The 27,822-nt window shown below is 53.1% G+C and overlaps 13 protein-coding genes across 13 annotated transcripts; 5 read left to right on the forward strand and 8 right to left on the reverse strand.

Moving 5' to 3' along the window:
* Nucleotides 1-133: 133 nt before the first annotated feature.
* On the forward strand, nt 134-1,960 carry CKM354_001016900 (uncharacterized protein; the record flags this gene model as incomplete). Its single annotated transcript, XM_044805620.1, has 1 exon — nt 134-1,960. The coding sequence occupies one exon, from the start codon at nt 134-136 to the stop codon at nt 1,958-1,960; it is 1,827 nt and encodes a 608-aa protein (XP_044661555.1).
* Nucleotides 1,961-2,596: 636 nt separating this feature from the next.
* Nucleotides 2,597-3,145, forward strand: CKM354_001017000 (uncharacterized protein; the record flags this gene model as incomplete). The annotated part of the gene is made up of 1 exon (XM_044805621.1): nt 2,597-3,145. One exon carries the CDS (start codon nt 2,597-2,599, stop codon nt 3,143-3,145), a length of 549 nt encoding a protein of 182 aa, XP_044661556.1.
* A 229-nt stretch (nt 3,146-3,374) lies between these two features.
* Nucleotides 3,375-4,070, reverse strand: CKM354_001017100 (uncharacterized protein; the record flags this gene model as incomplete). Its single annotated transcript, XM_044805622.1, has 1 exon — nt 3,375-4,070. One exon carries the CDS (start codon nt 4,068-4,070, stop codon nt 3,375-3,377), a length of 696 nt encoding a protein of 231 aa, XP_044661557.1.
* Nucleotides 4,071-4,567: 497 nt separating this feature from the next.
* CKM354_001017200 (glycosylphosphatidylinositol-alpha 1,2 mannosyltransferase) lies at nt 4,568-6,133 on the reverse strand (the record flags this gene model as incomplete). The annotated part of the gene is made up of 2 exons (XM_044805623.1): nt 4,568-5,967; nt 6,025-6,133. The coding sequence occupies 2 exons, from the start codon at nt 6,131-6,133 to the stop codon at nt 4,568-4,570; spliced, it is 1,509 nt and encodes a 502-aa protein (XP_044661558.1).
* A 659-nt stretch (nt 6,134-6,792) lies between these two features.
* CKM354_001017300 (SCF ubiquitin ligase subunit SKP1) lies at nt 6,793-7,406 on the forward strand (the record flags this gene model as incomplete). Its single annotated transcript, XM_044805624.1, has 3 exons — nt 6,793-6,856; nt 6,910-6,998; nt 7,059-7,406. 3 exons carry the CDS (start codon nt 6,793-6,795, stop codon nt 7,404-7,406), a joined length of 501 nt encoding a protein of 166 aa, XP_044661559.1.
* A 1,332-nt stretch (nt 7,407-8,738) lies between these two features.
* On the reverse strand, nt 8,739-10,174 carry CKM354_001017400 (uncharacterized protein; the record flags this gene model as incomplete). Its single annotated transcript, XM_044805625.1, has 3 exons — nt 8,739-9,384; nt 9,437-9,998; nt 10,048-10,174. The coding sequence occupies 3 exons, from the start codon at nt 10,172-10,174 to the stop codon at nt 8,739-8,741; spliced, it is 1,335 nt and encodes a 444-aa protein (XP_044661560.1).
* A 1,410-nt stretch (nt 10,175-11,584) lies between these two features.
* On the reverse strand, nt 11,585-12,556 carry CKM354_001017500 (uncharacterized protein; the record flags this gene model as incomplete). The annotated part of the gene is made up of 3 exons (XM_044805626.1): nt 11,585-11,722; nt 11,776-12,386; nt 12,541-12,556. 3 exons carry the CDS (start codon nt 12,554-12,556, stop codon nt 11,585-11,587), a joined length of 765 nt encoding a protein of 254 aa, XP_044661561.1.
* Nucleotides 12,557-13,807: 1,251 nt separating this feature from the next.
* On the forward strand, nt 13,808-15,941 carry CKM354_001017600 (uncharacterized protein; the record flags this gene model as incomplete). The annotated part of the gene is made up of 4 exons (XM_044805627.1): nt 13,808-13,999; nt 14,086-14,255; nt 14,356-14,485; nt 14,538-15,941. 4 exons carry the CDS (start codon nt 13,808-13,810, stop codon nt 15,939-15,941), a joined length of 1,896 nt encoding a protein of 631 aa, XP_044661562.1.
* Nucleotides 15,942-16,565: 624 nt separating this feature from the next.
* Nucleotides 16,566-17,004, reverse strand: CKM354_001017700 (uncharacterized protein; the record flags this gene model as incomplete). The annotated part of the gene is made up of 3 exons (XM_044805628.1): nt 16,566-16,659; nt 16,715-16,810; nt 16,877-17,004. The coding sequence occupies 3 exons, from the start codon at nt 17,002-17,004 to the stop codon at nt 16,566-16,568; spliced, it is 318 nt and encodes a 105-aa protein (XP_044661563.1).
* Nucleotides 17,005-18,322: 1,318 nt separating this feature from the next.
* On the reverse strand, nt 18,323-19,309 carry CKM354_001017800 (amidase; the record flags this gene model as incomplete). The annotated part of the gene is made up of 1 exon (XM_044805629.1): nt 18,323-19,309. One exon carries the CDS (start codon nt 19,307-19,309, stop codon nt 18,323-18,325), a length of 987 nt encoding a protein of 328 aa, XP_044661564.1.
* Nucleotides 19,310-21,726: 2,417 nt separating this feature from the next.
* On the reverse strand, nt 21,727-23,298 carry CKM354_001017900 (uncharacterized protein; the record flags this gene model as incomplete). Its single annotated transcript, XM_044805630.1, has 1 exon — nt 21,727-23,298. The coding sequence occupies one exon, from the start codon at nt 23,296-23,298 to the stop codon at nt 21,727-21,729; it is 1,572 nt and encodes a 523-aa protein (XP_044661565.1).
* Nucleotides 23,299-23,605: 307 nt separating this feature from the next.
* On the reverse strand, nt 23,606-25,256 carry CKM354_001018000 (uncharacterized protein; the record flags this gene model as incomplete). The annotated part of the gene is made up of 2 exons (XM_044805631.1): nt 23,606-25,067; nt 25,114-25,256. The coding sequence occupies 2 exons, from the start codon at nt 25,254-25,256 to the stop codon at nt 23,606-23,608; spliced, it is 1,605 nt and encodes a 534-aa protein (XP_044661566.1).
* A 236-nt stretch (nt 25,257-25,492) lies between these two features.
* On the forward strand, nt 25,493-27,685 carry CKM354_001018100 (uncharacterized protein; the record flags this gene model as incomplete). The annotated part of the gene is made up of 1 exon (XM_044805632.1): nt 25,493-27,685. One exon carries the CDS (start codon nt 25,493-25,495, stop codon nt 27,683-27,685), a length of 2,193 nt encoding a protein of 730 aa, XP_044661567.1.
* Between the last annotated feature and the right edge of the window lie 137 nt (nt 27,686-27,822).

Below are 27,822 nucleotides of genomic sequence, written 5' to 3' on the forward strand. Positions count from 1 at the left end.
TGCCCTTACCTCATCACCAAATTCAACCCATTGCATCGGGTGTTCCAGCAACGATATTGTGTCGGAAAGGAAACACGCTGGTTCGTGTACACTGAGTCTGCTTAAATACTAGCAGATTACCGACACTCGATCGATGCCTGGAGTCCCTCGACAACCAAGCCGCGACACTGCTGCCATCATCTTGTTCATCTACGTTATCGTGATCGCTGCGCTGATCATGACTCTGGTGGATTTCTGGCAGAGCCGCAACCGTGGTATGCTGCCGCGCAGTGTGTCAAGCAGAACACGATTGACACGACGTAGGCGAACACCTAAGGCTGAACGGAAGCCTTGGTACTGCTTCGCTCGTGGCAGATCTGAGCTGGACCTTGAGCACGCTTGCACTCAGTCCACTTTGTCACAATACGGTCGCAATGGCTATGGCACCATTTCTCCTACTTTTGTCAGCTTCGATGGGACATATGAGGCACCTTCCGCTAGAGCGCAGAGCACCGGATCTTCTCACCAGGTCAGCGAACCTCGTCAAGCACAGTCGCAAGCGCCTGGAATCAGCTCTGCTTCAACTCTGAGCGCTTCCGCATCCTCTTCGTTCATGCTGACATCTTTGACCCCAGTTTCGGCCCCAGTCGATCTTCCGCCAACGCCAGCTGCTGCCGTCCCTCAGCCAATTGCTGACTTTAGCTTTTCGCATACCTACGAGCACGTTCGCACACTTACCTACTGCTCCGAAGGACCCGTCCACCTCGTCAAACACCGTGGAACTGGCAAAGAGTTCATCATCAAGCAAGTGCAGCCTACAGTCGAGCTGCCTAATGAAGTCGCCATCCTTGACAAGATTGGAAAGCATCCAAACATCATCGAGATCGCTGACGTTCTCGAAGGACACACAGACCAACGACTATCGAACGATATTGTTACTCCCTTTGCCGACCTCGGTGACCTTTACAATCTGATCGACCACTTCGCCGGCAACAACTCCGCATGCTACGTTCCGAGAGAATTCGTGCTGCTCTTCGTCTCTAGCATGATCGATGCGCTCGCTTACATCCACAACGGCGATATCGCGTATGATGCTGGAACGGACACAGTTCACAGCGTCAGCTTTCGTCAACCATCGATCGTCCACCGTGACATCAAGCCAAACAACATCTTTCTGTCAATGTCTGCTAACAGGTTCCCGCAGATCAAGCTGGCCGACTTTGGCCTCGCCTGTACCTCTGACGAGAACTACGGCATAGCCGGTACCGATGGCTACTTCGCACCAGAAGTTCTCAGACGAGAAAAGGAACTCAAAACTCCAGGCTTCCCCAACAGCTTTGCCTATCGTCGTAACATCTGCACCAAAGCTTCGGACATGTACTCCTTCGGCTGCTCGCTTTACCAGCTTATCTTCCTCCGACCCTACGACTGTGACGCTGACATCGACGATGAACTTCAGTACACACCAATGAGGAATGACCGAGCGATCAGAAACTTGCTGCAGAACTGTCTCGCATACAATCCCAATGAACGCCCTGCTGCAAGTGATCTTCACAGACTATCTGCCAACATCAAAGCTGAGCTGACGCACTGGGCCAAGAACGGCGGTAGGTTCCCTGAGAGCATGTGGCCTGATCCGATGGGCTACGACAAGAAGCGGGAGGTGAGAGAGGCAGAACGAAGACAACGTAAAGCTGAAGCTCAAGCTGCCGCTCAAGCTAACGCTGATGCTATGGCTATCAACGCCGCGATCAACGCTGAGTTTGCCTCCCAGCCTGACGCACAGGCCATCGCTGGCGCAGAATCTTCTGCTTTCTCGGATGATGCGTACTTGACCAAGCCCCAAGCGAATCAACAAGTCGAACGCGCATCAAGCATCGATACTGCGGAACTGCTAGCCCGGAAGACCAGTTCTTCTCCCGTCGGCATGCCTCCGGCGGTGTCTGTCGTACTCAGCCGCTTTATTGGTCAAGCTCCTTGAAGTAACTGATTTTGTGTAGCACTCAGCTTTATGAGCAACAAAGTAAGTCACTTGCATGCACGCTAACAACAAGCAAAACTTCGACAATAGCATCATAGCGTGTTCAGAATGATCATAGCATCTTCCTCATAGAATGTCAATAACAAAGTTCGCGGCTTCCAGCGGAACAACACTTTTTCAAGCACACTTTTTCATAGACCTTGGTCGTAAATGTGGCTCATCCGGAATTTCAATTTCATACCGTGCGTGTTCAAAGTTGAAAGCACGAGACCACCTTCTCAATTCTCATCCCATAACCATTTCGCGTCAAGTTAACGAGTCTAGTGACCATGCCTCTTTGACTTTCCAGTCAGGAGACATACACTTCTCTCAGCCTCCCGATCGCCAAACTCCAAGTCCTCACAGAATCGTTCAGTCCACTCATGGGTTGAGATGGGTTAGCAGCCGATCGTCTGACGAAGACCAAGACCGTTCGCCTGCTGGAACTACTCCTCTCAGATTGCATCTCTAGACAACAACTACGGCAAGAACACAAACCCACTTCCAAGACCGACAACAACCCTCACCTGGAGCAAGCCTCCAAGCATGCCACCAACCCCTTCACCCTAGAGAAGACCACAAGCAATACTACCCACCATGGCCCCTCTACCAGTTCCAGAAGCCACCTCCCCGGACTTCACCTATACCAAATCCCACCCTTTTATCCTCCCGCTCACTATGCTCCTGTTCTTCGGCTATTCCATCCTGATATTGCACACCAAGGAACTCCTTCTCAGCTACCGGAACAAGCTTCTGGATAGCGGTCACTGGTCTCCGACCTTCGATTTCCGCCCAAAAGCTTACCAGCGAATACCGATAAAATTCAAAGGTCGGCCAAGGACGTACTGCACGATTCAACCGGAAGAGATACCCAAGAAAACTGGAGGCACAGCTCCGAAGGAATGGAAAATTTGTCTGCTTGGATGGGTAGCGTTCGTGCTTCTAACGGGAATTCTGTTCTGGTATGGAGAGAATTCTTTGGGAAAGGATGCTACAGTGAGATTTCTGGGAGCGGAGAGCGTAGCGGTGGCGACTATGGTAGTGTGGGATGCGGTCATTGCAGCGGGAATGTGGGTTTGGTGTGAGAAATTCGAGGAGATCGTGCAGTGGTGGGAAAGGGGGAGAGTGCAAGTTTTGATCTTTTAAGTGGTTTGAAAGAGTAGAAATTGAAGCTATTGCAAGAGCTGTAAGAAGTAAAATCATTGTGCTAATCAGTCTCTTCTCAATCTAGGCAAATCAGCAGAGATAGCAACACATTTTCAAGCTCTCCAAAATCTCTCGCTCGCACAGTCTTTTCCCTCTGCCTTCGGAGTGCCTTGACCCTCGAGTCTCGTCCGGAGTCACCATCTCCCTCTCCCCTTCCTACAACACCTCCTCACTCCCACCCCTCCCAACTCTCTCCTCCACCCAAGTTCCCACACATGCCCTCCCCAACCCTCAACCCCCCCAAAATCCTACACTCTCCCATCCCCTTATCCCAATAAACCCCCAACTTCCCTTCCTTCTGCAACTCACTCGCCCAAACTCCCAATCCCGTGATCAACAGCACCGGCACAATAACTCCAAAAAGCGCAACACAAACAGACTTCGGAAATCTGGGTCTCCAACGCCTCAGACTCTTCTTCTTCCGCTGAGAGACAGGGAGTTGAGACTCAATATCGCGTCGTGAAGTCATTCCATCCAGTCCGAAAGGATCGACGAGTGGAGAGGGAACATATCGCGAAGTTTCCGCGATTTGAGGGTACGCTGAGTACCGAGCGGCGAGGCGCTCAGCTGCGCGGTTCGTGCGAGTTCGGGAGAGAAAGGCGGGAGGAGGGACGGGGACGGGGAGGATGGCAGGTTTTACTTGTCGAGCTTCTCCCGGATGGATGGTGTCCAGCTCAATAGGTGCTTGGTCGAATCCGTTGGCTGGGTCCTCGGAAGGACTCGAGAGAGAGGAGGCGGTGGGCGAGGAGGCTACACCCATCACCTCGTATACGAGAGACGAGGGGACTCCTGCCAGCTCGTAGGGGTTTTCGAGGCCTTGGAGGGAGGCTTGGAAGCGTTGTTGGCGGTCTGTGGTTGGAGACATCTTTGTATTCGTATGTCTTTTTCTCTGATTTGAGCGAAAAGCGATGTGTTGATGGATCTGGTGTCAGCGTAGCGTCAGATGTAGAGATGAGTGCAGAGATGCGGGAAGTGAAGAATTTATTATGTGAAGAGGCTCGTCCTTAGCTCTCAAAAGTGCTCGATTTTTTGGTAATAAGCGGCCTGAGATTAGACTTCACTGAGCATCATCACTGGTAGAGTTGGTAGCTTCTGGCCTCAGCCTGGGTCTCGCGGCACTCGAGAGGGATACGCGTAGTTCAGCAAGAACATTTTTACAGCAGAGCGACGCCACTGATGTGTCAGCTTAGCTGGTGCAAATTCGCTGGATGATAGAACTGTGTCGACCACGTTCCGGAATACGTGGAGGTAACGTGACAATTGTGCATTGGATTCGCGCGCGCCATCTGTGCTGCAAGCGGCATCTTTCAGCGAGGCGCATGAGGAATAACGACAACGATATCTTGGCCACGCTGAGAACAATTAGCATTGCTTGCTTACTTGCCAGACTGTCAGCCCTCTTCTTCCAACCACTCTCTGCAGCGTAGGTAGCACTCCGTCATCGCCAAAATCGAGATCGTCCAAGCCAACATGCTGTCGATACTGCCAAAGTTTCGTGAACACCAGATCGTGATTCGTGTCTGATGGCCACGTGTAAGCGTCAAGAGCAGTAGCGCTGCTGGGCGCAACCAAAAGAGTCCTATTCTGTGCAGTCTCGCACTGCGCTGCCATGCCAAGCTGTTGAATCATCTTGTCAATCTTCATGCCCATTAGATCTGTCGTTTCCACATCTTCATTCCTTCCATCAAGAAGCCATCGTGGTGGGCTGTACGTCTTCCACCATATCGCGTGATTGATGTCAGGCTGCTGGGCGATCCACGTCTGCGCAGGAACGACGCCTCCTTGATGATACACTCCAAATAGTACTCCTGCCAGGATGTTGAAAATGGTCCAGATGGCAATCCAGTAAGGTCGCACGAGCCGTGGAATCCTTACGCTGGCCAAAAGAAGCGGAACTGCGGGCAGGAGAAATCTCGCCTCTTGGTGTGGGAAGCATGAGAGCGCGACAGTGGCTGCTATCGCCGACCAGAACAGTGTGCCCCTCCTTGCTGAAAACAGTACGAGTGGAAACGCCGGGCCAATCAGCTGGGGAAGGTTGGCGACAAAGTGTTGCCAGAAAGGATGAAGACCATGCTTTGCCAGATTGGCGGCATCAGCGTTGTAAGTCAAGTTGTTCAGCGGCGTGAACACGGCAGTATTGAACAGGTCTCTGAGATGCGGTCGATACCCGCTGTAAAATTCGGTGTCCATGGTGATTGCCACAGCCATGGTGAGCAGTCCGGCTGCGAGCATGGCGGGGATACGAAGCGGTTGAAGGTAAAGCCCATGCAAAAGCTGGGAGAGGGGTATCATAAGGTATGCTGGAAAAGTGATGCGATTGAAGACACCGACAACACCAACAAACGCCAGTGCGCAAGACGCTTGGGCCTGCACCGCGTCGTTGTTGTCGGAGAGTCTTCGAATGAGTACGAGTGACCAGAGCACAGCTATGGTTTCGATGCTGTTGGAGAAGGTGTGTGTCTGTAAAGTCCAAGTCACGTAGGAGGACGCGACCAGCGTGATGGCTGTTCGGCGATTCTCGATGGCTGGTAGCAGTTCGTGTAATGCCCAGTCACCCAGTACGAAGCTGATGAGGAACATAAGGCATCGTAAACAGTAGAAGGCAGTCACGGGTTGGACTGGTCCATATCCCAGACCTTCGTGGACCCATTTGAGTACAGTAAGTGGCCAGCCGTAGATCAGCCAGAAAGGGAAAATGCTGCGAATAGGGTGGTCGGTGGTGAATTCCCATGTTTTGTAGATGGGATATCCGAACACTTCTCCTGTCGCGGAGCATCAGTACCAATGGCAGGTCCGATGGAGGATGTTTCTTGACTTACCGGCGATGATTTCGGGCCCTTGGAAGTGCTCATCGGGATGAATGTAGCTCGGCGATAGCGCAAAATAAAGCCTCACCAGCACAAGCAGCAGATAGATTCTGCGCCACATTTTCGCCGTGGATGTCGTTTTGCGCAGTGTCTTGGGAAGGACATGTGTGTGGTGGTGAAGGAGCGACTGAGATGAGAAATAGGATTACAGCATTACGATGATTGCGGTGGGTGACGTGGAAGAGAGAGATGCAGCATACCAAGTGAGACAAAACGCAGCGAGACACGTCGCGGCGCGTTGGACGACTTGCCCGCGTGAGCGTGAGCGCAGTGATGAAAGGAGCGCGGCAGCCTCAGGCAGCAGCAGCATGGAGCATTTCATTGTGCTGCATTCGGCGACAAAGTGGCGTCGTTCCAGCAAGCGGGCGTGCATAAAGCAGATGTGTTTTGGAACACCGCCTTGCTTGCCTGCCTGACATTTGCTCCATTCACTTCTGCATTCACCGCTGTAGTTGCCTGATTGCTCCGCATTGTCGGTGATTGAGTCACGCACAAACTGAAGGACAGAGTGATTGTGGACCCTTGTGTGCGGCCCTTCCCGCGACTGCAGCCTACCCACCTCCATCATTACCACTTAAACCACCAGCTTTCCGACTCCCACCAGACCCAACTCACCCACCTCGACCACTTCCGCAACCACCACCGCGCAACCTCCCGCCTCGAACAACGCTTCGCAACACCAATACATCCATCAATCCAACCACACAAATATCCGTCAACATGTCTGCCGAAGGAGAGCAGAACATCAAGCTTGTCTCGAGCGATAATGTCGAGCTCCAGACCAGTAAGTTGTCCACCACCTAACTATTGCGCTTCACGTACTGACTCTCTTCGCAGCGCGCAAAGTCGCCGAGCGCTCAATGCTCATCAAGAACATGATCGAGGATCTCGGTTCTCCAGGCGATGAGCCTATTCCGATCATGAACGTAAGTACCACGCCCCGCCTCGTCGCGCATCTCAGACAGTCGCTAATCTGAAACTCACAGGTCTCGGAAGCCGTCCTCCGCAAGGTCCTTGAGTGGTGCGAGCACCACAAGAACGACCCCGCCCCGTCGCAAGACGACGACGCCGATTCCCGCAAGAAGACGACGGACATCGACGACTGGGACCAGAAATTCATGCAGGTCGACCAAGAGATGCTGTTCGAAATCATCCTCGCAGCGAACTACATGGACATTAAGGCACTGCTCGACGTCGGCTGCAAGACTGTGGCCAACATGATCAAGGGCAAGTCGCCAGAGGAGATCCGAAAGACCTTCAACATCCAAAACGACTTCACGCCTGAGGAGGAGGACCAGATCCGCCGAGAGAACGAGTGGGCCGAGGATCGCTAGATTCCCGCGACTCGACATCTCCAACCTCACAACGCACTATCTCTTCCTCTCTGAGTCCTCTGCACCTCCCCGTTCTTGCGCATTTACGGCGGCACATTTCTATGACAACTGGATCTGGCTGCTTGGAGTTTGGCGCAATAAATGAGCATGGGTTTGACATGGCAGGGCTTCACACATCTCAACACGAACAATTACGACTACGATGAGCCACGATGCTACTGCTGCTCCTCTTCCGGCGTCTGCGAGCGGCCTGTTCTTTACGGGCGGCGGCGGCTGGCTTGAGCGAGCGGCACAGGACAAAAGCACGTGAGCAGGCAGAAAGGCGTCGGCCATGCGACACCAGGCGCTGCAAAAACGCTGTCCTTCGGCCTTAGACAGCTGGAATGAATATCTTATCCAAACTTCTTGTGCATTCTCACTTCCCTGTTCGTAACATTCTCGTCGTGCATGCTCGCCCTGCTCTTTCCCCTCGGTGCTGACTTCTCAGGTGGCAGCTGCTCCGAAAGCTCCCGCCGTGACCTCACATGCCCCAGCGCCCGCGAAAGGCGCATCTGCTGTTGCTGCGCGATCACTCATACCACGTGATGGCTTCACTGCGAGCGGCAAAAGCCCCTACGCACTGTGGGGACAGCCGTGTCTTGATGAATACGGCTGACAGCTCATCGATCCGAATCCTCCTGCGGTACTATACGCCCCCCGCCACGCCGCAGAGCCTCATCTACGAAGGAAGGAGCAAGCACTGGGGCACGTCACGTCACAATAATCAGTCTTCGCCAACATGAATAATGAACATAAGATGTAGAAAAAAAGATACGAATACTGGGTCGAACAACCCACCACGCAGATACAGCTTGCCTAGAATTATTTCCTACCGCATGGACAATTTCAAGTATATTCTCAAGTACTCAATTCGAAGAGCAGAAGCCGAGGCTTCAATCATCTCCATATCTCTATTTGAAGCTATCTTGGCTACTCAGCATCGAGTCTCTCGGCCGAGAACACCTGATAGGCGTTCAGAAAGCCAGGACAAATCAAGACTACAACTCCGTCGCTTATGCTTGCTTCCCTTGTTGCTCCAAAAATGCATCGTCGCAAGTAAAGACTAGCAACCACGCTCATAGGTATGGTATTGAGGACGGTATACAGCTTGCATTTAAGCCGCACTTTTTCCCTTCGCGATCGACTCAGCTTGCAGTAGAGCGGTCCCATTGCTTGGCCGCATGTGCTGCACACCAGCGCTCGCTCCGTCATCTCCTCAATCTCAGCCATATAGCTCACAGCCCAGAGTCCGCAGCTAGCACGTCCACCTCAAAACTGCTTTCCTTCTTTGACTCAATGCCACTGATTCGCATCATTCGCACTCAACGCACTCCTCTTCATCGGCGGTGGAGGCGGAGGTTTCGGCTTGCTCGCCCTGCTCGGCGGAGGAGGCGGCGGGGCCTTCTTCGCTGATGAAACCGCATCCTGTCCATAGCTCGCCGTTCTATGCAAATCATTGTATCGATCGTAGCCATTGTACTGCTCATCGTCTCCAAAGACCCCCTCATTGTGATGTGAAGGGGGCGGTTGACTGCTCTCTCGGCTCTTGGTGATACGCAAGTTCGAGCGCGCACCGAGAAGAGTGCTGGGTTCGGTAGGAACACGGGCGAGGCGGGGCATGGTGTTCGATGAGGGACTTTCGGAGCGGCCATTGTATGAAGAGGACATGGGACCTTCGAAGCCGGAGTTGCTGCGACCAATGGGGCGGGCGGGGATATCGAAGCCTGGAAGTTCTTTCATGGGAGAGTTCGCGCCAGAGGGGACGCGGGAGGAGGAGATCGTGGGTCGTCGAGGAGGAGGCAGAGGCTCGTCTTCATCAATAGTGTTGAAGCGGTCGTTGATGCTACTAGCACGGGAGCGATTGCTGCGACCTGCTGAGAGGTTTGTGCTACGGCCATTGGCGGGCGATTCGGTGTTGGAGCGAGAGAAGTTTGCGGAGCTGAAAGAATGTCAGTATTACGGATTAGCAGAAGGCGCATGATCAAACTCACGCTGGCCAGTCGCGCTTCAACTGGAGTAGAACCTCCCTGCAGCGGTCGTAGTATGTCAACTCGGCCTCCAGAAAGCTGGTCAGATCTTGCACGGAGTCCACCTCCGCCTCTTTGATGTCCAGCATCCGCCGGTAGACATCCTCGCTGCTCTCCTCATATTTCATCTTTTGGTTCCGCAGCTCCTCTTCCATTCGAAAGTCCTCCTTCTTGCTCTTCTGCATCTTCTGGCTTGCAGTATCATATGCCAATCTCCTGTTCTCCAATTGCTTTCGTGCCTTCTCATACTCCTTCATCTGCACCAGACTCCTCTCCAGCGACTCCAGCCAGCTGCTAGTGGCATTGGCACAGTACGTCTCTTGCATGCGGGCGATCCGCTCATTAGCTCGGCCAAGCATGGAAAGGCATTGGCCAAATTCGGAATCTGGTTCGAAGTCATCGCCGTGAGCGACCATTGTGCTACCGAAATAGGCAACGGGTAGTTGCTGATCTTTCTCTTGGTATCGATCTCGTTTCGCCATGTGCTGGACGTAGACATCGGCCGACTTCTTCATCTTGCCCATACCTGTGCCTCCGTTAGCAATGCCTCTCTTTCCGCCATTGCCGCGTCGTACCTGTGTGCCTCAGCACCATCTCCTGCTCAAGCGCCTTGAACTCCTCATTGGTGTCAGACAGCTTCTCCCCGCCCATGCGCTCCTTGCTCCATTGCTTCATGCGATCGAACTTCTTATTGATATTCATCTTGTCGGCTGCTGCTCCGGTGCAGTCGGCTTGCTGATACGAGTGGAAGGGATGAGGACCTCGAGATCACCAGGACTCGACAAGGTGGATGTTGTTGTTGATGTTGTGGTGGGACGTAATCGTGAACGCCTCAAAGCTGCCGGGATGCGTCGGCAACAACCTGTTTCTTGCTCACGCGACGTGGTTGACGACCAGGTTGCTCAGGATCGAGCAGAGAAATGTAAGCACGGCAGATTCGGAAGAGACCTCGTTCCGCCGATTAGAGTCTGCCTTAGCCACTCGACAATAGGACAATAGCGAGATGTCTGGAACAATTGTTGGGTGTCACAAGATTGACCCCTCCAGTTGTTAGTGGAGGTGGAATTGAAAAGAGGTTCAGTGAGAACAAAGAAGTCCAGCCAGGAATTATGCCCGAATGTCCCCTGCTGTCGTTGTTTCGTCGGCGCACAGCAACAAGAGATCAGTGATGATCGAGAGAAAAGTAGACGGCCAACTGTCGACGGGTGAGGGTGAGTGTGACGTTTTCTATCGTTTCGCCCGCTCTCTCCTGGATGCACGAGCAACAAGCAGTGACGAACAGCGCCGTTTCGGATCCACGTCAGCTCTCTGACGCTCGACGCTTTGCTGCACGTTCGAGGATGGGCCAATGGGGCTTAGGTAAACAGAATTCTCAAGTTTCAGAAACGAGCGTGAGAAAGACAGCTGTCTGGACGTAAACAAAAGCACGAGATGTGGTGAGCGAATGCTGAGGCAGGTTGCATGCGTTTATTTCTGGAGTTTCGTCTCCCTCGCTCGCGTTGCTTGTGAAAGGAGGGGTCCGAGTGCCTCCACTGGTTCGCCTCTACTTTGTCTAGACCGAAACAAGCGCCTGAACCGCGTGGCGTTTCTGCGCCGACAATTTGGAGGAATCGTCTGATGCCGATGCTACGCGAGAGCGGCAAATTTCACTGATTGCTGGGGGAGGTGGTCCCGTCACTGATTGTGGTGTTGAGCACGAGGGACGTTGCTGGAGCCCAGCAATTCACAATTTGCAACACGCATCACGAACACGCAGAAATCACAAAGATAGCCAGAATACGAAATTTGGAGCCTTCCTGCATTGTGAAGATGAACTTGATAACGTAGCTTTTCGACAGCCGTCCTCTCCAGCTAGTCCCTACGTAGTCCCTTGAACACTCGTTACTGCTCAGGTCTGGCCTGATGTTATACATGACCTGCAGAGTGCTCATTCGTGCCGTGGAGAGTGAGAAGAGGGCGTGGATTCTTTCGAACGTGAACTCATTTGATCTGCTCATGAATCCTGGTATGTAGCGCTTCGCTTGCATAGCCACGCTTGAACCCATGCCACAGCTGCGCATATCGCAGTTCAAACCCATTGCAACGCCAACACCACTACTGTCCCAGATGCATCTAGTCCTTGGTCTTTTGAGTACCACGCAACAGACCAGTTCTCCGGGCAGCAATGAGACCAGCCTTTTGACCTTGTGCGGCGTAGCGGGAGATGGTCGAGGCCTTACCAATATGCTGGTGGTTACCACCACCGTGAGGCTACAACAATTGTTAGCACCTGTCCTGCACTCCATTCTCTGAGCATCTCTTACGTGATCGACGGGGTTCATGGCAACACCACGAGTCTTTGGCCATGAGTTGCGCTTAACAGCGAACTTGTGCTTGGCGCGCGAGGCCTTGAGGAGAGGCTTGTCGGTACGTCCACCACCAGCGACGATACCAATCATACCACGGACGGAGCTCTTGACCACCTTCTTCGCACCAGATGGAAGCTTGACACGGGTCTTGCCCTCGTCTGGGTTGTGTCCAATGACGGTCACGTAGTTTCCAGACGTCCTGCCGAGCGCACCTCTGTCGCCAACCTTCTCCTCCACGTTGCTGACCACGGTACCTTCTGGGACGGAGCCGAGTGGGAGGACGTTTCCGATCGTGAGCGAGGCGTTCTTTCCGGCGTAGATGAACTGGCCAGTGTACATGCCCTCGTTGGCGATGAAGGTCTCGGTGTGGAGCTTGTAGCGGTATGGATCACGGAAGACGACCTTTGCGAGAGGTGCGCCACGGCCTGCATCGTGGACAATCTCCTTCACCACACCGCGAATGTAGCCCTGGCGCTCGGCAAAGTCGTGAGTTCGGAATTTCGCTGGGGCCTTGTTGAGGCGGGTGTTGGCCGTGAAGATCGAGCCGCGACCCTTTCTCTGGTTGCCTGCACTGCTGTAAGTATGTGTTCGCTGCCAATGGAGGCAAGAGGTCGGCAGTGGAAACAAGGCGAGGATTGCAGTCGCATCGAGCGTCGGCTGTATGCGTTTTCGTCCTCGCAGTTTCCGCTGTCCACCTCCTGTTGTATCGGTGTCACTCACGAATGACACGACCCATGGTGGCGGTTGTTGTTGTCTTGGTCGATGGGTGTAGACAGTCGTGAAGTTGACTGCGCTTAATTCTGCTCGTGTGGAAAGAATGCCAAGCGCGATCGGCGAGAAAGTGCGTTCTTCGCGCCTCAGGCAGCAAATTTGCTTGCATCACCACAACTTCCTACTCCTCCACCAAACTCTTACTCGCATCTCATCGCGTCTTGACTTCCACGCACACCCCTCTTTGCCGGTCATGCAGACTCTCACTGTCTCCCGATCATGCACGCGAAACTTTTGATGCTAACATTGCTAGGCTCACCTGCTCACCCGCCATGATATCGCAGCGCTCAGGCTATACATGAAGAATGCGGCCGAAATATCATCAAGATGTCACCATTATATGGTATCCGTGATTATTGCGAAGTTTCGCGAAGTTTTTCGTGTGAACTTCATGCTTCTGCATCTGTAAACACAAGCTTGTGGCCAGCGCGAGGCGAAAGTTCAGGATCGGCGTTTTAGCATCATGAGCTGGGGAGCCAGACGTGATGCCTCAAACGCATCAAATATCAAGACTTCATCGACGCATCGATCGAAGATAGACGCCGACCAAGATGATTCAATGCCCAAACGATCAACAGGCGTGCAGAAGCCTCCCGAGGCCTGGATTTCTGCTCACGTGCATCCATCAGGGATGATGGAGCTTTGAAAAATGTTTCTCAGATGCTTCAAAGATTGGACTCTCTTGGCTATGGGATCTCTCGAAATCTCAAGCCCAGTGGTGGCGATTGAGGTGAAGGCTGCTGCAACGCGCCGTCTGGCAAGCACCTCAAGAGCACTCGGATCTCGTCCGATGAGCGCGAGGGCGTTTCAAGGAAACAGAAGCCTTCAGCTGTGTGACCGGAGCTTCACGATGCTCAGCAGTAATGACCCAACGTTCAGCTTGGCGTTCGCAGTATATCTCCATGAGATTCTCCACGAAACCCAGACTGCAGGACCATTGCGACAGGACGTCAATCGAAATCGCAACAGATCGCTTTGCGAAGGCGACCGCCCTTTGTAATCTCTATTTCCATAGCCATTCGACTAGCAAACAATCACGTTCTCGTTCACTACTTCCTGCCTTGCTGCCGCGCTGTCATTGGCTCGGTAGTCTCCTTGAGTCGTTCAGAAATGTGACGTTCCTCCCTTGATCTCCAACTTCAAAGCCCAACTTCGGCTTCGCGACATCTCGTCTCCATCCACCACAGCCACCACGCACAACACAACACCTCCCACGATGGACTCCGACAGTGACAGCAGCCTGTCAGAGGCGCCAGAAGAGGAGGTCAAGAAGCTCGCGCCCATTTTCCTCAAAGCGAAAAAGGCGACCAAGTTGGCTGCTCCTCCGCCAAAGGCATCACCTCCCAGGCCAAAGAGAGAGCCTTCGCCGCCTCATGAAGAAGTCCTAGCAGATAACCCGGATATCGCAGTACGTTGGCGACCACTTTGACGCGATTTGGCGCGTTCAAAACGCGTGCGATGCCTCTCTGTCGCGCTCACTAATAGTTCTTGCAGTTCATCGTAATGTTCCGCTCACGCTTCAACGAAGCCTTCCCTGGCAAATGCCCGCAGTTTGGACCACAGGATATCGAACGAGGAGTGGTCGACAGCATTCCGAGCCCAGAAATACAGCATTTGCTTTGTGCATTGCTAGGCTTGGTGCTGAACAGAAAGAAGCCGGTCGAGTAGGTCCCACCCAGACACGAGATGGAAAATTCAAGAGCAAGAAGGGTACCAAGTCACAACGGAGTACGGGCAATGGCTAACGAGAATCCTCGCGCGTAGGCGAACCTCGTACGGACGCGCACTAGAGGAAGCAATGCTTTCACACAAGAGCCAGTGGCCGCACAAGTGGGAAGGACACAACCCGCTGCATGGCGGCAAGGACTTCAATAACATGTCGCCCAGCGAGCGAGTACGTTATTCTTGACATGAGAAGCCACTCCATGTTACTAATGTTACTCTAGCTCAATTTGCTCCGCACACTGATCGTCTGGGCCCTTGGATCCTCTGAGCTGATCTCAGGAATCATCAAGGATAAATACAAGCAACAGCGCCATAACGACGATCAGAACCAGCCTCTCTCCGTGCAGCCTTGGGGCAACGACGGAGACAACAGGCGCTACTTCCTGGTGCAAGGTCTAGACGATACGAGCTTTAGGATCTACAGGGAGGGCAGCAGGCATACTAGGAATGCACATTGGTACAGCCAAGCAGGCACGATAGACGAGGCGAAGGCATTGGCAGAGAAGCTGGAGAAGATCGATGGAACACAAAAGGCTCGCACGCTGGCAGTGAAGATCAACAATGCTGTGCCCATGTTTGAGGCCACGGAAGAGAAGCGAAACCGCCGCATATATCGGCAACAGCGTCGCGCTGCGTTCACGAGACCAGAGCCTGGGTTTGGAATATACGAAGGTCGTACACGCGGCAAGCGAATGCGGTATACCTACGAGGAAGATGTCGAAGACGACTCGGACGCTACCTCGACACGTCGATCGACTCGGCATCAGTCGACCAGGAGCACGCCTTTCGAAAGTGGTCCACAGTACACTGCCTCTGGTCGTCAGATCAACAAGCCGCAGCGTGGGGAATACGGCGAATCTTTGCTAAGCACGAATGTCATGAGCACTGACGAGCTCGGCCCTGAGTATGATACCGAAGGGCGGTCCCAGCGTGCTGGAACGGACGACTCGGATCCTGTCAAACCGAATGGCAGGCCATCACGGGGAAACCGCAATGTCGACTATGCTGTCACGAATCCAAGAAAGCGAAAGCACATCGAGGGATACAACGACATTGACGAGATGAGTGATGAAGACGATGCTGCAGCAAGCGGCGAAGAATGGAATTCGGACCAAAACGAGGACGAAGACATGGACGACGCTCCAGACGCCCCAGACGCCGATTCGGAACATAGTGAGGACGATGAAGAGGACGATGGTGACGATTCGACCAGAAGTCTGGTGGTGAAGCTGAAGCTACCTCACAGCACACTCGGCCGCTCGCGTGATACGCCACCGACTAGTCCACCTAGGCCTCAGGAGGATGGGCCAACATGCGAGCGTCTTGGAGCGCCAGAGGAGAAAGCAGGCAATGGTACCGCAACAGCATCTATTGCTACTACGAATGGCGATGCCACCGAAGGAGCTGCGGAGTCCAAGGTCATCACCACTGCACCGCCATCGTCTGGTGCCATCCACACCTTGACGCCAGTCTCGCCCAAAAAATCTCCGCAAGTCCTCGTCCCGGCGGTGGAACAACCCAGTCTTGCATCAGCTCCACTGGAGAACGGAGTGCCAAATCCAGGCGCAGCGGCTGTGGTCAATGCAGTCAATGGAGGCGATGTTCGTGCTGGCCAAAATCTGTAATGTACGGAGACTGAATGGATGGACAGCCGGCGACATGTTGAGCGGGAACCGATGTTTTGAGCGTTGTTGAGCATAGATCGACAAACCGTCGTGCTCAATAGTATGAACTAGATTCTACATGAGCGGAGCAACGACGAAGTGCATGCTCACGATTCATTGCATAGCAGACGAAGTGTGCGAAAATAGTGAGCGTAATTCTGAACGATGGCGAGGTCATTCCCTCAAGCCTGCGTTTCATCTTTGAATTGCATTGTTCTCTCTCATGCCAGTCTGAATCTGTGAAAAACGAAATGTAAAAGAGAGTGTGGTGTTCCATGACCATACCACAGACAGTTCCCTCACTGCCTTCCAGACCCATCTGCCCCGTCCTGTCCGAACGCCATGCTCTTGCCCAAAGGCAGAGAGACTTGTATATTCCATTTTCATTATTTATGGGTATCGTCGTAGAAGAAGAGAAAAAAGAGGTAGAAGCTGCTACTTTTGAGTTGTAGTGGTTGTAGCTTCCTGTTCCCAATTGTCGTTGTCGTGTCCAGTAGTAGTCGTGATGTCCAGTTTCATCGGAGGGTGTGGTGTTGTACAAATCCAGCCTTGAAGGAAAGGGAAGATTGCCGCTCGCGATGGAGTCTACTGCTTGATGTCGTCTGAGTCTTCAAGCTGGCTGACACTGCTGGCTGTGCGAGAAAAGAGGGAACGGGCTGTTGGTTTGGAGTTGTTGGATCTGGGAGTCGTTGTTAGTTTTGCTTCTGCGAAGAGAATGTTTTGAGAAGGCATACTGCTTGTTGATTTGTCTCTGCTTGAAGCCTGCGAGTTTCTGGCTTGCTGGGCTGAGGATGGCGTCTGAGGGTGAGACGTATGTGCCGCTTCCTTTGCTGTTGTGTAACTTCTGTTAGAATTTCTTGCGTCAAGGATCCTTATGTTTTGCTTGTTTTCCGTACCCATTCAATCCAGAGACAGCCTTGTGTTGCTCGCCTTGCATCTTCTCGTTCTGAGCATTGCCGCTGTTGGAATTAATTTGAGTGTTGACGTCGCGGTCAGTCAGAGCGGCGAATTGTGGTTGAGACATGTTTGATTTTATTCTCCGAAGTGCTTCGTGATGCTTCTGAAAAGAGTTGCGCTGTATGCGTTAGGTCTTGTTTTCTGACATTTCATTCTTTCAAAAAGACCTGGAGCAACTATGACATCGGCCCAAACAGTGCCGGTCGCAATGGACAACGAGCAGAAACGTTGGCGCCTTGTTGCCTGAAATTCGCGCACAGACTTTTTCGGCTGGCAATTGCCGGCTTGGCCACATCCAAATCCATCTGTCGAAGAAGCGACCACGAAGTTGACGACACACGCCCAGCGAAGGAAAAAGGCACAACACCGTCAAGATGCCTGTACGTACTGCGCCGAACGCAGTGACAGTGTCCATCGCATGCTAACGAGACCGCCCGACAGTCCCACAAGACTTTCCGCACGAAGCAGAAGCTCGCAAAGGCGCAGAAGCAAAACCGCCCAATTCCTCAGTGGATCCGTTTGAGGACTGGCAACACCATCCGGTACGATGACCCTCACCGACACGAGAGCGCCGAGCGCAGGAGATAGCAGTGGAAGGCGGACTTGACACCCAGGGCAATGACTAACATTTCCCAGCTACAACGCCAAGCGACGACACTGGCGCAAGACTCGCATTGGTATCTAAGCGACTCGCCCCCGTCACGACCGAAGCCGCTCTCTCTCAGCGGAAACGACAAAGCGGCATTTTGCGATTATACCAACGACTCATCACGATCGCGAGGAGGATGCTGGTGGCTTCTTTTTACGGGAAGCTGCTCTGAGAATGGGGCTACAGCGGACTCTGACAGAACGAAAATGAAGCAGCTTTTTGCATTGCGTTAGCAGGGAACATCAGGCGTTAGATTACATATCGCGTCGGGCGCGATGGAATGCTGCCTTCGAATGCTGGCTATGACATGAGTCGTTTGCTTGAGATAGCGGACTTGCAATGAGAAAGCTTCGAAAAGGATTGGGATTTCGTGATACTTCGTGCCTTTCTCGCTTCGTGGAGTGAGGCGTACGTGCTGTGGAGGTCCGAAGCTGGGATAAGTGCCGGTTTTGAGTGACCACGCACTCCCATGCCCTGTCTGTTGTCACCCGAGGCGGTCCTGTCTGTCTGTTCCTAGTGTGGAAAGTCGTCATCCCGCTCGCCCTCTCATCGGAATGTGAACGCTGATGGCGTGCACTACTCAATGAGGTCAGGCACTTCTGCAACCCTGATCTCGACTGTCGTACTCTGCCTGAAGGAGCAATTACAAACGAAGCACAGTAGACACGACCACTGATCAAATCGCGCCAGCAATAACGCCTTCGCTAAGTAAAACACACTGAGATCTGCTCGGCGTTCAGGCACCACCTTTCTGCTGCAACAAGAAACTGGCCTGAATACCAGTATCAACCACCAGTACACCCTCCTCTCCCTTTCCCAGCAACCCCACATCTCCCTTCCCCTTCCCATCAGCCCTCTCCCACAACTTCACAGTCCCGTCTTGAAATCTCATAACACAACTCGACCCCGCATAAGCCACCCGATCTCCCATCTCAATCGTCTCGCCATGCTCCATCTTCATCAAACCCTTGCCACTCCCTTCGCTCCCACACCGATTCGCAAATACGACCACAATCGGCTCCTGCGGCGCACTGTCCACAAACGGCCAGAATCTTTCCAACCAGTACGCCACAGTCTCCATATCCGGACTTTCTGGACTCGTCGCAGTGTCCTCGGGCGTGAGACGTGTTAGCCACGCCATGCTTAGTATGACCAGACGGCATTGATTCTTGAGCATCGTTGTGGCGAACTCGTAATTTGTCCAAGGGGATTCGAAGCGATAGGGATTGATATCCATGCAGATGCCATGCCCAACTTGGCCGAGTGCTGGAAGATGTGATGCATAGAATGGCATACCAGTTGCGGTGGAGCGAAAACCCTCAATCGCCCATGTCTCATCTGTGTAGTAGAGAAAGGACTTCCGATAAGTGGCAATGACCTTGCCAGTCGGCGATATCGTGACTGTGGCGTTGAAATTTTGAGGTGCTGTTCCAGGAGGATCGTTGGGCGAGGGAATCGTCTTCTCGGGATAGCCTACTATTACGTGACATTGTCGTTCTTGCGCTGTTTTGATAGCCCACTGTGTTGTTGGGCCGCTGGTTGTGGGTTCGAGATAAGGCGTTATGGCTTCAGTTGAAGGGAAGTTGTAGCCTGTGAAGGCCATTTCGGGAAGCACCAATAGCTCTATATTGGCAAGACATCTTGAGAGTAGTTCGTTGGCGTGCTTAATGTTGGCTTCTACTTCGCCGAGGCGAGGGTTGAACTGCAGGATGGCGACCTTCATGTTGTTGGTTGGAGCTGGAGTTGTGAAGTTGGGTGAAGTCAGCTTCTCATTGCAGGCGCGCCTGTCGGCCTTCAACACACTTTCTTGGTTGTCATGAGTCTTGAACAATATCACGCATTTTGTTATTTGCGGGATAGTAGCTGTGTGACTTGAAGCTGAACATACGTTTGTGCAGCTACTTTTGCCCTGCTGTTCGTGGTTCCCACGACATTGTTGGGAACGTGTTGCACAACTTTCATGGCCTAATTCTACGGTGTCTGGGTGCACCTTTGCACCCACAACTTACTACGCCCAACTATCTTTCCAAAGGGCAACGGGCGTATTATTATGGTATTTGCGTACACGTGCACGAGCTGCCTGAATGTGCAAGTCACGGCTTCTGGGCTGCTCCATCCGCGATGTCCTCGGACTGTCTACAACCCTAACCCTAACTTCATCCTTCGAAGCTGCTTCTCAAAACAAGACTGCATCTAGTCATAGACGACGCTCATGGTGAATACATGGAAAAGGCATCGACTTCTCAACAACTACCAAGGTGTCCCGTCAGTAGTCGTTGCGAGGCAAGCCGAAACGAGAAGGACATAAGAGAAGTGTCTGGATTCTAATACCAGCATACGAATCGAGCAGGAGACGCCTCTCGGGATCCCGAAGCCGTCTCCTTCCAATGTCTGTATTCTGTATCACGGCCTGGTAGCAAGTATATCGTCAAGCCTCTTCTTTCAAGAAATTGTGTTGACTTTCCACGTGGATTCCAAAGCAGCTTGCGACAACCTCATCTGGTCTAGCGTTCAAGCCTCGTGGCGTCTCGACCCTTCCAGATGCGATCGCAAGGAAAGCCAGCCGCGTTGCGAAACATAATTATTGGTCGGTACAAGGACCGCACGGCTGCCACCAAGACTGCATTTCCCCATGCGTCGAGCCACGATGCATTTGACCGACGCCATCCACGGTAGCAGGCCATGGCAAGATGTCAAGAATGTAAGCCTCGTCGCTCCCGGAATGCAATTCTGTATCTCTCTCACTTATTTCTGTTTTCGCGATGATTTCTGTGGCATTCTTCGTCGTTTTGCTTTCCTCGGTGGTGCATGCTCAGCAGTGGAGATATCTTTTCACATTGTACGCAATTCCAAAGATTCATCAACAGCAACTGTCCCGACAAAGATCTTCTCAATTGACAAAAAGGCGCGCTCCAGTGGCGATTCCTACACAGCAACAGGCTTCAGCCTGTCACAACAACCTCAGCCTTCTTCAGGAAATCCTTTCGGCAACCCAGCATGGCCAGGAGGTACATTTGCGCTCCGCATCAACCAAATACAAACTTCATACTAAAAGCTCTCACTCTCCCTAGCCCGCCAATCCGGCGGCAACATCTATCTCGACGTGGTAGCTTCCACCACCCTCCGCAGCCAGACTCCCATCTACAATTTCGCTGTCGGCGCCAACCCCGTAAACTACAGCCGATCCCAATTCTCCCAACAATATATCGTTCAAGGCCCCGTCAAAGACTTCCGCGATCAGCAGGCACAATTCGAAATCTTGAATCGAAATAAAAGTTCTCTAGGATGGAATTCTACGAATAGTCTATTCATCAGCTTCTTCGGCATCAATGATGTCGCTGTGCAAATTTATTCTGGGAGGAATAGCGCGAGTGCCTATGAGCCGATCTTGAGAGCTGATGTGGCGGATTATTGGAGCCTTGTTGAAAGGCAGTATCGGCTGGGCGGGAGGAGGTTTTTGACGATTTTGGTACCTCGTGAGTATCTCTCCGCCACATTCGATCAATAGAAGATGATGCTGATCCTCATCGATGACAGCAATCAACCGCGCCCCTGTCTTCGACTACGGCAACTCGAGCAGTGCAGCCGACGTCGCCCGAGCCATCTCTTATTGGAACTCACAAATGATCGCGGGCAATCAAACTTTCGCGCAGAGATACCCGAACGCTCGATCAAGAATTTTCGATCCTACGTCAACGTTCAACCGAATTTTGGATAATCCAAGGTTATTTGGAGCGCCGAATGCGACGTGTTTTAGTTCACCTGATGGACAGCCGTGTCTGTGGAGGGATTTCATTCATCCTGGGATCAGGATTCAGAGGGCGTTGGGAGAGGCGATTGGGAAGGTCGTGGCGGCATTTTGACTATTTGAGAGACGGCAGAGTGATCATGATGATGCGGAGCATTGTTCTTTCTTTATTAGTTCTGAACAGCAAGCGTTGTAGACTGAAATCATGCTGCGTGCCATTCTATGTGTGGCAGCGGAGATCAAGGGCGGCCTTGCCTCCCATTAGTGCTGCGACCATCTCGCATCTATGCTCCAACAGGTTTTGAGCGTACCCAACTGGTTGCGTTCTCCAAGACACATCACACTCGCCAACAGCTTGTAACACGACGATCAACACAGCTTTGGGGAGCGATTCAAGCTTCGCCATCGTGCTTCTCCTGCTCCAACAACAACTTGACTCCCTTTCCGGTGACCATAGCGATCTTCTTCTCGAACAACCCAGCAATCTTCGCCAGAGCCTCCTTTCCTCCGATACAGTTGCCGCTCTCGAGATGCATCGCGAAGCCGCTAATCGACTTGAAGACCTGCTCGTGCTCTTTACCTTCCATGACCAGACTCGTAGGGCAGTGAAAGATCTTCGGAGCGTGATAAGGCAAGTAGAGGTGCTGTTTGAGACGCTTCTCATTCTTGAAGGACTTAGGGCAGCCGGAGACGTAGCAGGGCCACAAGCCAGTTTTGGGATCAAGGGCGATGCGGCTCTCGCTTTGAATGTCGGAGGTCGAAGGCGTGAAGGCCTTTATGGAGTTCTTGGCGTTGATGAAGGACCACTCGCTTGCAGAACCGCTTGGAGTGAGAATGACGCCACCCGTGATCGAGGAAGCACGGCTCCTGGAAGGAGTGGGAACGAGAACGCCGCTGGTTGTGCTTTCCATGTCTAAGACGTCTTCGACAATGATGCCGCTACGAGAGCTCTGGGGGTCGGAGGCAGCTTGCACATGATTCGACTCGATACCAATGCCGGCAAGGGAGAGAGCTTCAAGACTCATGGCGAGGTCCGAGGCGGTTGGCATCGCACCAGCAGCGCCCGCGTCTGCAATGACACTACCAGAGTTCTTGCTGCGAGTAATCTGGCGGGCGGTGTCGTGCTGGTGGATGAGGACGTTGAGCTTCGGCCTATTCATGCCACTCTTGCATCCGCCGCTTTCGAGGTGGAGCAATAAGGCCGAAGGAGAGGTGAAATCCTTGTTGCACTTAGCAGACAACGGGCATCCGAGCTTGCTGAGAGGCTTGTGTTTCACAGAGGCCTTGTGGTCTTTGAAGCCTTGCACACTCTTGAAGTCTCTCTGACATTCCTCGCATCTCAAGCTCTCCTCTTCTTTGGCCGCAGCCAGGGCTTGGGCGGCAGCGGCGCTCTCCGTCTCATTGGCACGGTCCAAGGCCGCCAGTGTTGCAGCAGCATGTCCGGCGCTCTCTAGATGATGGTCGAGCGCACGCTGGCTGGCGAAAGCGCGATCACAGTCGACACACTCATAACTCTTGACATGTTCAGCGTCGCCCTTGTGCTTGGTGTATGCCTCCACACTGGCGAAGAGTTCGCGGTGTTCATCACAATAGGAGTGGCCCGTGACGATCTGGTGCCCATCGCGCTGTGGTCGTGATGCAAAGTGCTGCTGGCAAGTTGGACATGCGGGATGCTTGTCAGACTCGTGCGCCTTGCGGCCGTCCTCGTTGGCGCACTTCTTGTTGCAGATCGGACAGACATTGCGTGGTGGTGGCGGAGGCTTTACCTCGAGACCAGCATAAGTCTTCTGGCCAGAGTGTGAAGTGTCGAGCTGATGCTGCTTGAGCGAGTTCCCATTCTTGAATGGGCGGGCGCAGGAGCAGAACAAGATATGGCCTCGAGTCTGCTGGTGGTTGTGTCGGTCTTGAGGGGTGGCGAAAGTACTACCACACAGGCACTTGAGTGCCACATCGTTGGCGTCCATCTTGAGCAGGTTAGCGGTGCGGATGCTGAGGCGAAAAAGCTTGGGGAAGGCTGCGAGTCAGAATGGAGTGCAAACAGACGACGACTGCCAAGCCAAGCCATGCGAGTGTCACTTGTGTCACGTCTGTCTGCCGGCTGCCGATCTCGAGTCGTCTCTAGCGAACGTTCGTCGACTGTCTTTTGCGCAAAGAGCCTGAGCCATCATGTAGAAGCTCCTGTCAGCGGTCTCCATCGTCCCTTACACGAATGAGCCTCGGAAGAACAAAAGGGGTAGATCAGTGAGCACTCACTGTGTTAGAAGTTTCTATTCAGTCTAGTCTCGCCTTTCCAATAGGCGTTGCAGGCGAGGCGGACCTACTGATCCTTGACGTCTCTGTGTGTTCGCCCGGCATCTCATGGACCTCCATATCCATGCCGACCCAAAACTTCTTGCCTCTCCATTCGACTTGAGAGCCGCCCCAGAATGCCCATAGCCAGATCGGTAGACAAAGCGATTCACGACCCAGCCATGACAAGAGCCATTCGCCGAAACGTCGTTGTGCCTTGTTTCTTCTTGCGAAGAATGGCGTGTCATCGTCGACCTCGATAGACGCGCTGGAGTGAAGCTTGCGGTACAGCAACCAATCCAATGCACACCAGACCGAGATACTGGCTAGCCAAACCAGGGCAAACGCAGACCATGTCTGTGGAATGCCTGCCGCAATCTCGAACCACGGCAGTGTCGTTGCGGCGAAGGCACCGTACGCCGAACAGAGGAAGCTTTCAGTTCCAGGCTCTACCCAGGTAGCGAGTATGACCGTCCACTTTCGTACACGAAGCCATCGGACTCTCCTTGACCAATACTCGTGCACACTCATGTTGGCCATGGGCTGAATGGCAAAGTCGCCAAAGCATTGAGCATGTTTGCCAATCTTCTCCCCGCGCAGCTCCTCTGGCACTTTGTTCTTCCACAACAGATCACCGATGAGATGGTCTTCGCAAATGTTTCGGCTGAAGTAGTCGATCCCGGCGTCGTTTGTCAAGCTGTTGAGATGTGACTTGCGGAACATGGTACTCTTCCCCACGATGCAAGGGGCGACCGCGACAGTGTTGATGGCTGTGTAGAACTTGGGGTGTGCCGAGGACATGAAAGCTTCTTCCAATCGTCCACCACCGATGGTAGAAGCATTGCGTTGGAAGCCTTCCTGGAAAGACGCAGATGCTGAATTGGTCGTACGGATTTGGAAGGTGCTGTCAGCATCGCCATTCAGCAAGCCAGCTGTCTCATCACCTTTCGTAGAACCAAGGATGTCAACTACCAAGGGCAGTTGATGCACCAGCTTGTACTTAGTCTTCCCACCGTGGCCTTCCAGTCTGGACACCATCCGTCCCACCACGCCCTTCGCTACCCAGACATTGCAGTCAATGACCCAAATGATATCTCCCACCGTCTCCCGGTATGCCCTACTCATATTTCTAATCTTGGGATTTGGTCCGAAAGATCCGGCACGGGTTTTGAGGACCTCGTCCTCTTCCTCCGCGAGAAGCTGAGCATCGTGGTCGGGAAAGTCTTGCAGCACTCTCTGAATTACCACGTAGGATGGGTCGTTTCGATCACTTATGCAGAAGCGAACATGCAATCTGTCTCTGGGATAGTCCTGTCGAAGTGTGGAAGCAAGGCAATCGTAGAGTCGTGGTTCGAGGCCTTTCACGGGGCGTATTACGGTGACGTGGGGAGCAGTAGAAGGGTCAATGGCTGCTGGAGGCTCTGGAGAAGAGTAATGTCGCCATCTGCTTTAATTAGATTGTGCTTGTGGACAGGGGACTGATTACATACATTTGAGTGTTGCCAATGGTACAAACCAGCTGCACCACAGCGTACCAGATGAGACACGCTGTGGCGATAGCCAGTACTACCGTGGAACGCTCATGATGATCGGACAATCCAGCTGCCTCAGCGACAGCATCCACAGGCGGCATCAAGAAGAGAAGGAATGATGATGGTCTTGGCTTGCAGTCGGGAAGTGAACTTGTTTCCGCCAATCTTCACGTGCTGACGCGCCCCGCCCGTCCCACTCCGCGATCCGAGTAAACATTGGACTTCGACATCACCACGACCACATTGACAGCCATTCTTCTCACCAAGCAACGATTTTCACGATTGGAATGTTCTCGGGTGTTCGGCGTTCTATCTGATTGCTTCTTACCTTCGCGACATGGACAGCACGATGCAGTCTAGTCCGCCTGTACGCGCGTGGACGGCAACGCGACGCGACTCGCAGCCAGAGTCGGAGTACTCACTCGACCTGGCTGCGCTGGACCTAGAGGACCCAGAAGACACGGACACGCGTATTCCTGAGCCCAAGGTGGATCGAATCTTCTCCGAGGACATTGACGGACCGAGTGACTTCACACAGAACATGGACGCGTGGATGAGAGGAGGATCGATGAAGAGAGGCACATTGAAGAAGAACCAAAAGAATACTGGCATCGATACGAGTCAGACGATACTGGAGCGAAGTGAGCATTTGGATCGCGAAGAGGTTCTGCAGCGCGACGAGATGGAGCGCGATGAGCGGCGAGTTCAGATGGAGGCGGAGAACCGCACGGGCTCTCTGCTGCGACATCAGATGCATGTTGATGAGCAATCGGAGCATGAAAATTCAGTTCGACGGAGTGCAGACCTACGACAACACGAAGTGCTTACTCGCGACTTTTCGAAAGATCAACACATCGCGACACATGACTTTTTGCAAGTTCCAGGAAGAGACGAGGACGAGCTGGAGGGCGACATTACCGAAAGCCACCACACGCCGGAAGACAGCCCGCCAAAGGTGTCAATATTGGAGAGAAGCCAGTATGAGGAAGGCTTCAGTTCAGAGTGGCAGACCGACGGTGAGGGCTCTCCGCCTCAACCTCTAAACCACAAGCACTTCTACCAACCGACTGTTGAAGACTACTACAGCGAACTTAGTCCGGCGCGGCAGGGACTTCACCAATCGTTCCGAGGGCGAAGCGTGCACAACAGTACATACTCGGCACAGAAGCATTCGCCCGCTAAGAATGGGAGTCGCAGCCCTGGCCGAGCTTCCAGCCCAACGCTCTCACCGGTGAGGTCACCAACACTGCAGCGAACCTCAACACATGGCACATACTCTGGGAACATGGACCATGAGTCGCGGCTTGAGCTGGAGGACCAATTCAAACAGCTTGACGCAAAGTGTGCCCAGCTCGAGCAATTGAATGTGGCGTTGGGACAGGCGTTGGAGGAAGAAAAGAAGGTTCGAAAGCAAGAGCAGTCTAGCCACGAGTCTTTTGCCGCAGAAGCTGCACGACGTGAGCAAGACCTGGTCGACATGAAAGAACTGGCACATCGACACAACGCAGAGTTCAGACGCGAATTTGGCGAGTTGAAGGAACAGCTACTTAACCAGCAGAAGTTGACCGACTTGGCTCGTTCAGGCGAAGATGGCAGGAAGCAGAGCCACGACGCTGAGATTGAACAACTTCGAAAGCAGCTAGAATCACAGAAAGCTGAACACGAGAAGCAGTGCAAGGCATTCGAAGCAGACCTCGCTGCTGTAAGGCGCGGTCGCGACCAGGCTGAGAAGGCAGCATTGGATCTCCGTGAGGAATTGGAGGCAGAGCGGGAGCACCACGAAGCAGAGAGACAGCGATTCCGAACGGAGCTGCAGTCAGCACATGATGACGAGGCCGCTATTAGCGAACTCGAAAGAGAGTTGCTGCAATCCAAGTCTGAGGTCGAGAACCACAAGACTGCCAAGATTGAGGCAGAGGAACAGATCAAATCGCTTCGAGAACAACTTGCTTCAGCCAAGCAAACGAACGAAGACGATGTTTCGCGATCTTCCAACGAGCGAACACGCGCAGTTGAGCTGGCCGCCAGTTTGCAGCGCCAGATGCAAGAACTCAAGCAACAGCTTCGTGATCAGCAAAGCATGCACCAGACAGAGCTCGAACGCCTCCGGTCACAGCAGAAGTCATCCTCACAGACCTCCAACCAAGAACTCGACATCGTCCGCACTCAACTCGAAGCCAAACAATCCGAGCTCAACATGGCCGTCATCGAGCGTGACGAAGCACAAGATGCTCTCGCTGGCGTGGAATCAGAGAAGCAGGCTCTACAGGACAAGATCCACAGCCTTGAGTCTGTCAACGTGGCACTTGATGCCAAAGTCTCCGAGACTATTCGCAAGCGAGAGAAGTATTGGAAGTCGAAGCTGGAAGAGGCTACTCGCGAGCGGGAGCTGATGGCTAGAACCCTGATGCATCAGTGGGGAAGACAGGAGGCCGGAGTGGATTTGCCACAGATGTATGCGTATAAGTATTCGAGTAAGAAGGCCGCGGAGGAGGGGAAGGAGAATAGTGAGCCGAGGACTGCTTCGTAGAGTCGCACGATGCATCTCAGACTCGGATGATAATGAATGACGAATGAAAGATACGCTCTTCTGGGCTGATGACCCACTGGCTACTACGCTGTTCTCTATCGCTTTGGGCTTTTCCGTGTCCTGACGGCATCACAGTC

This window comes from Cercospora kikuchii (assembly GCF_019650295.1).
Source record: "Cercospora kikuchii DNA, contig_00007, whole genome shotgun sequence".
NCBI classification, from domain to species: Eukaryota; Fungi; Ascomycota; class Dothideomycetes; order Mycosphaerellales; family Mycosphaerellaceae; genus Cercospora; species Cercospora kikuchii.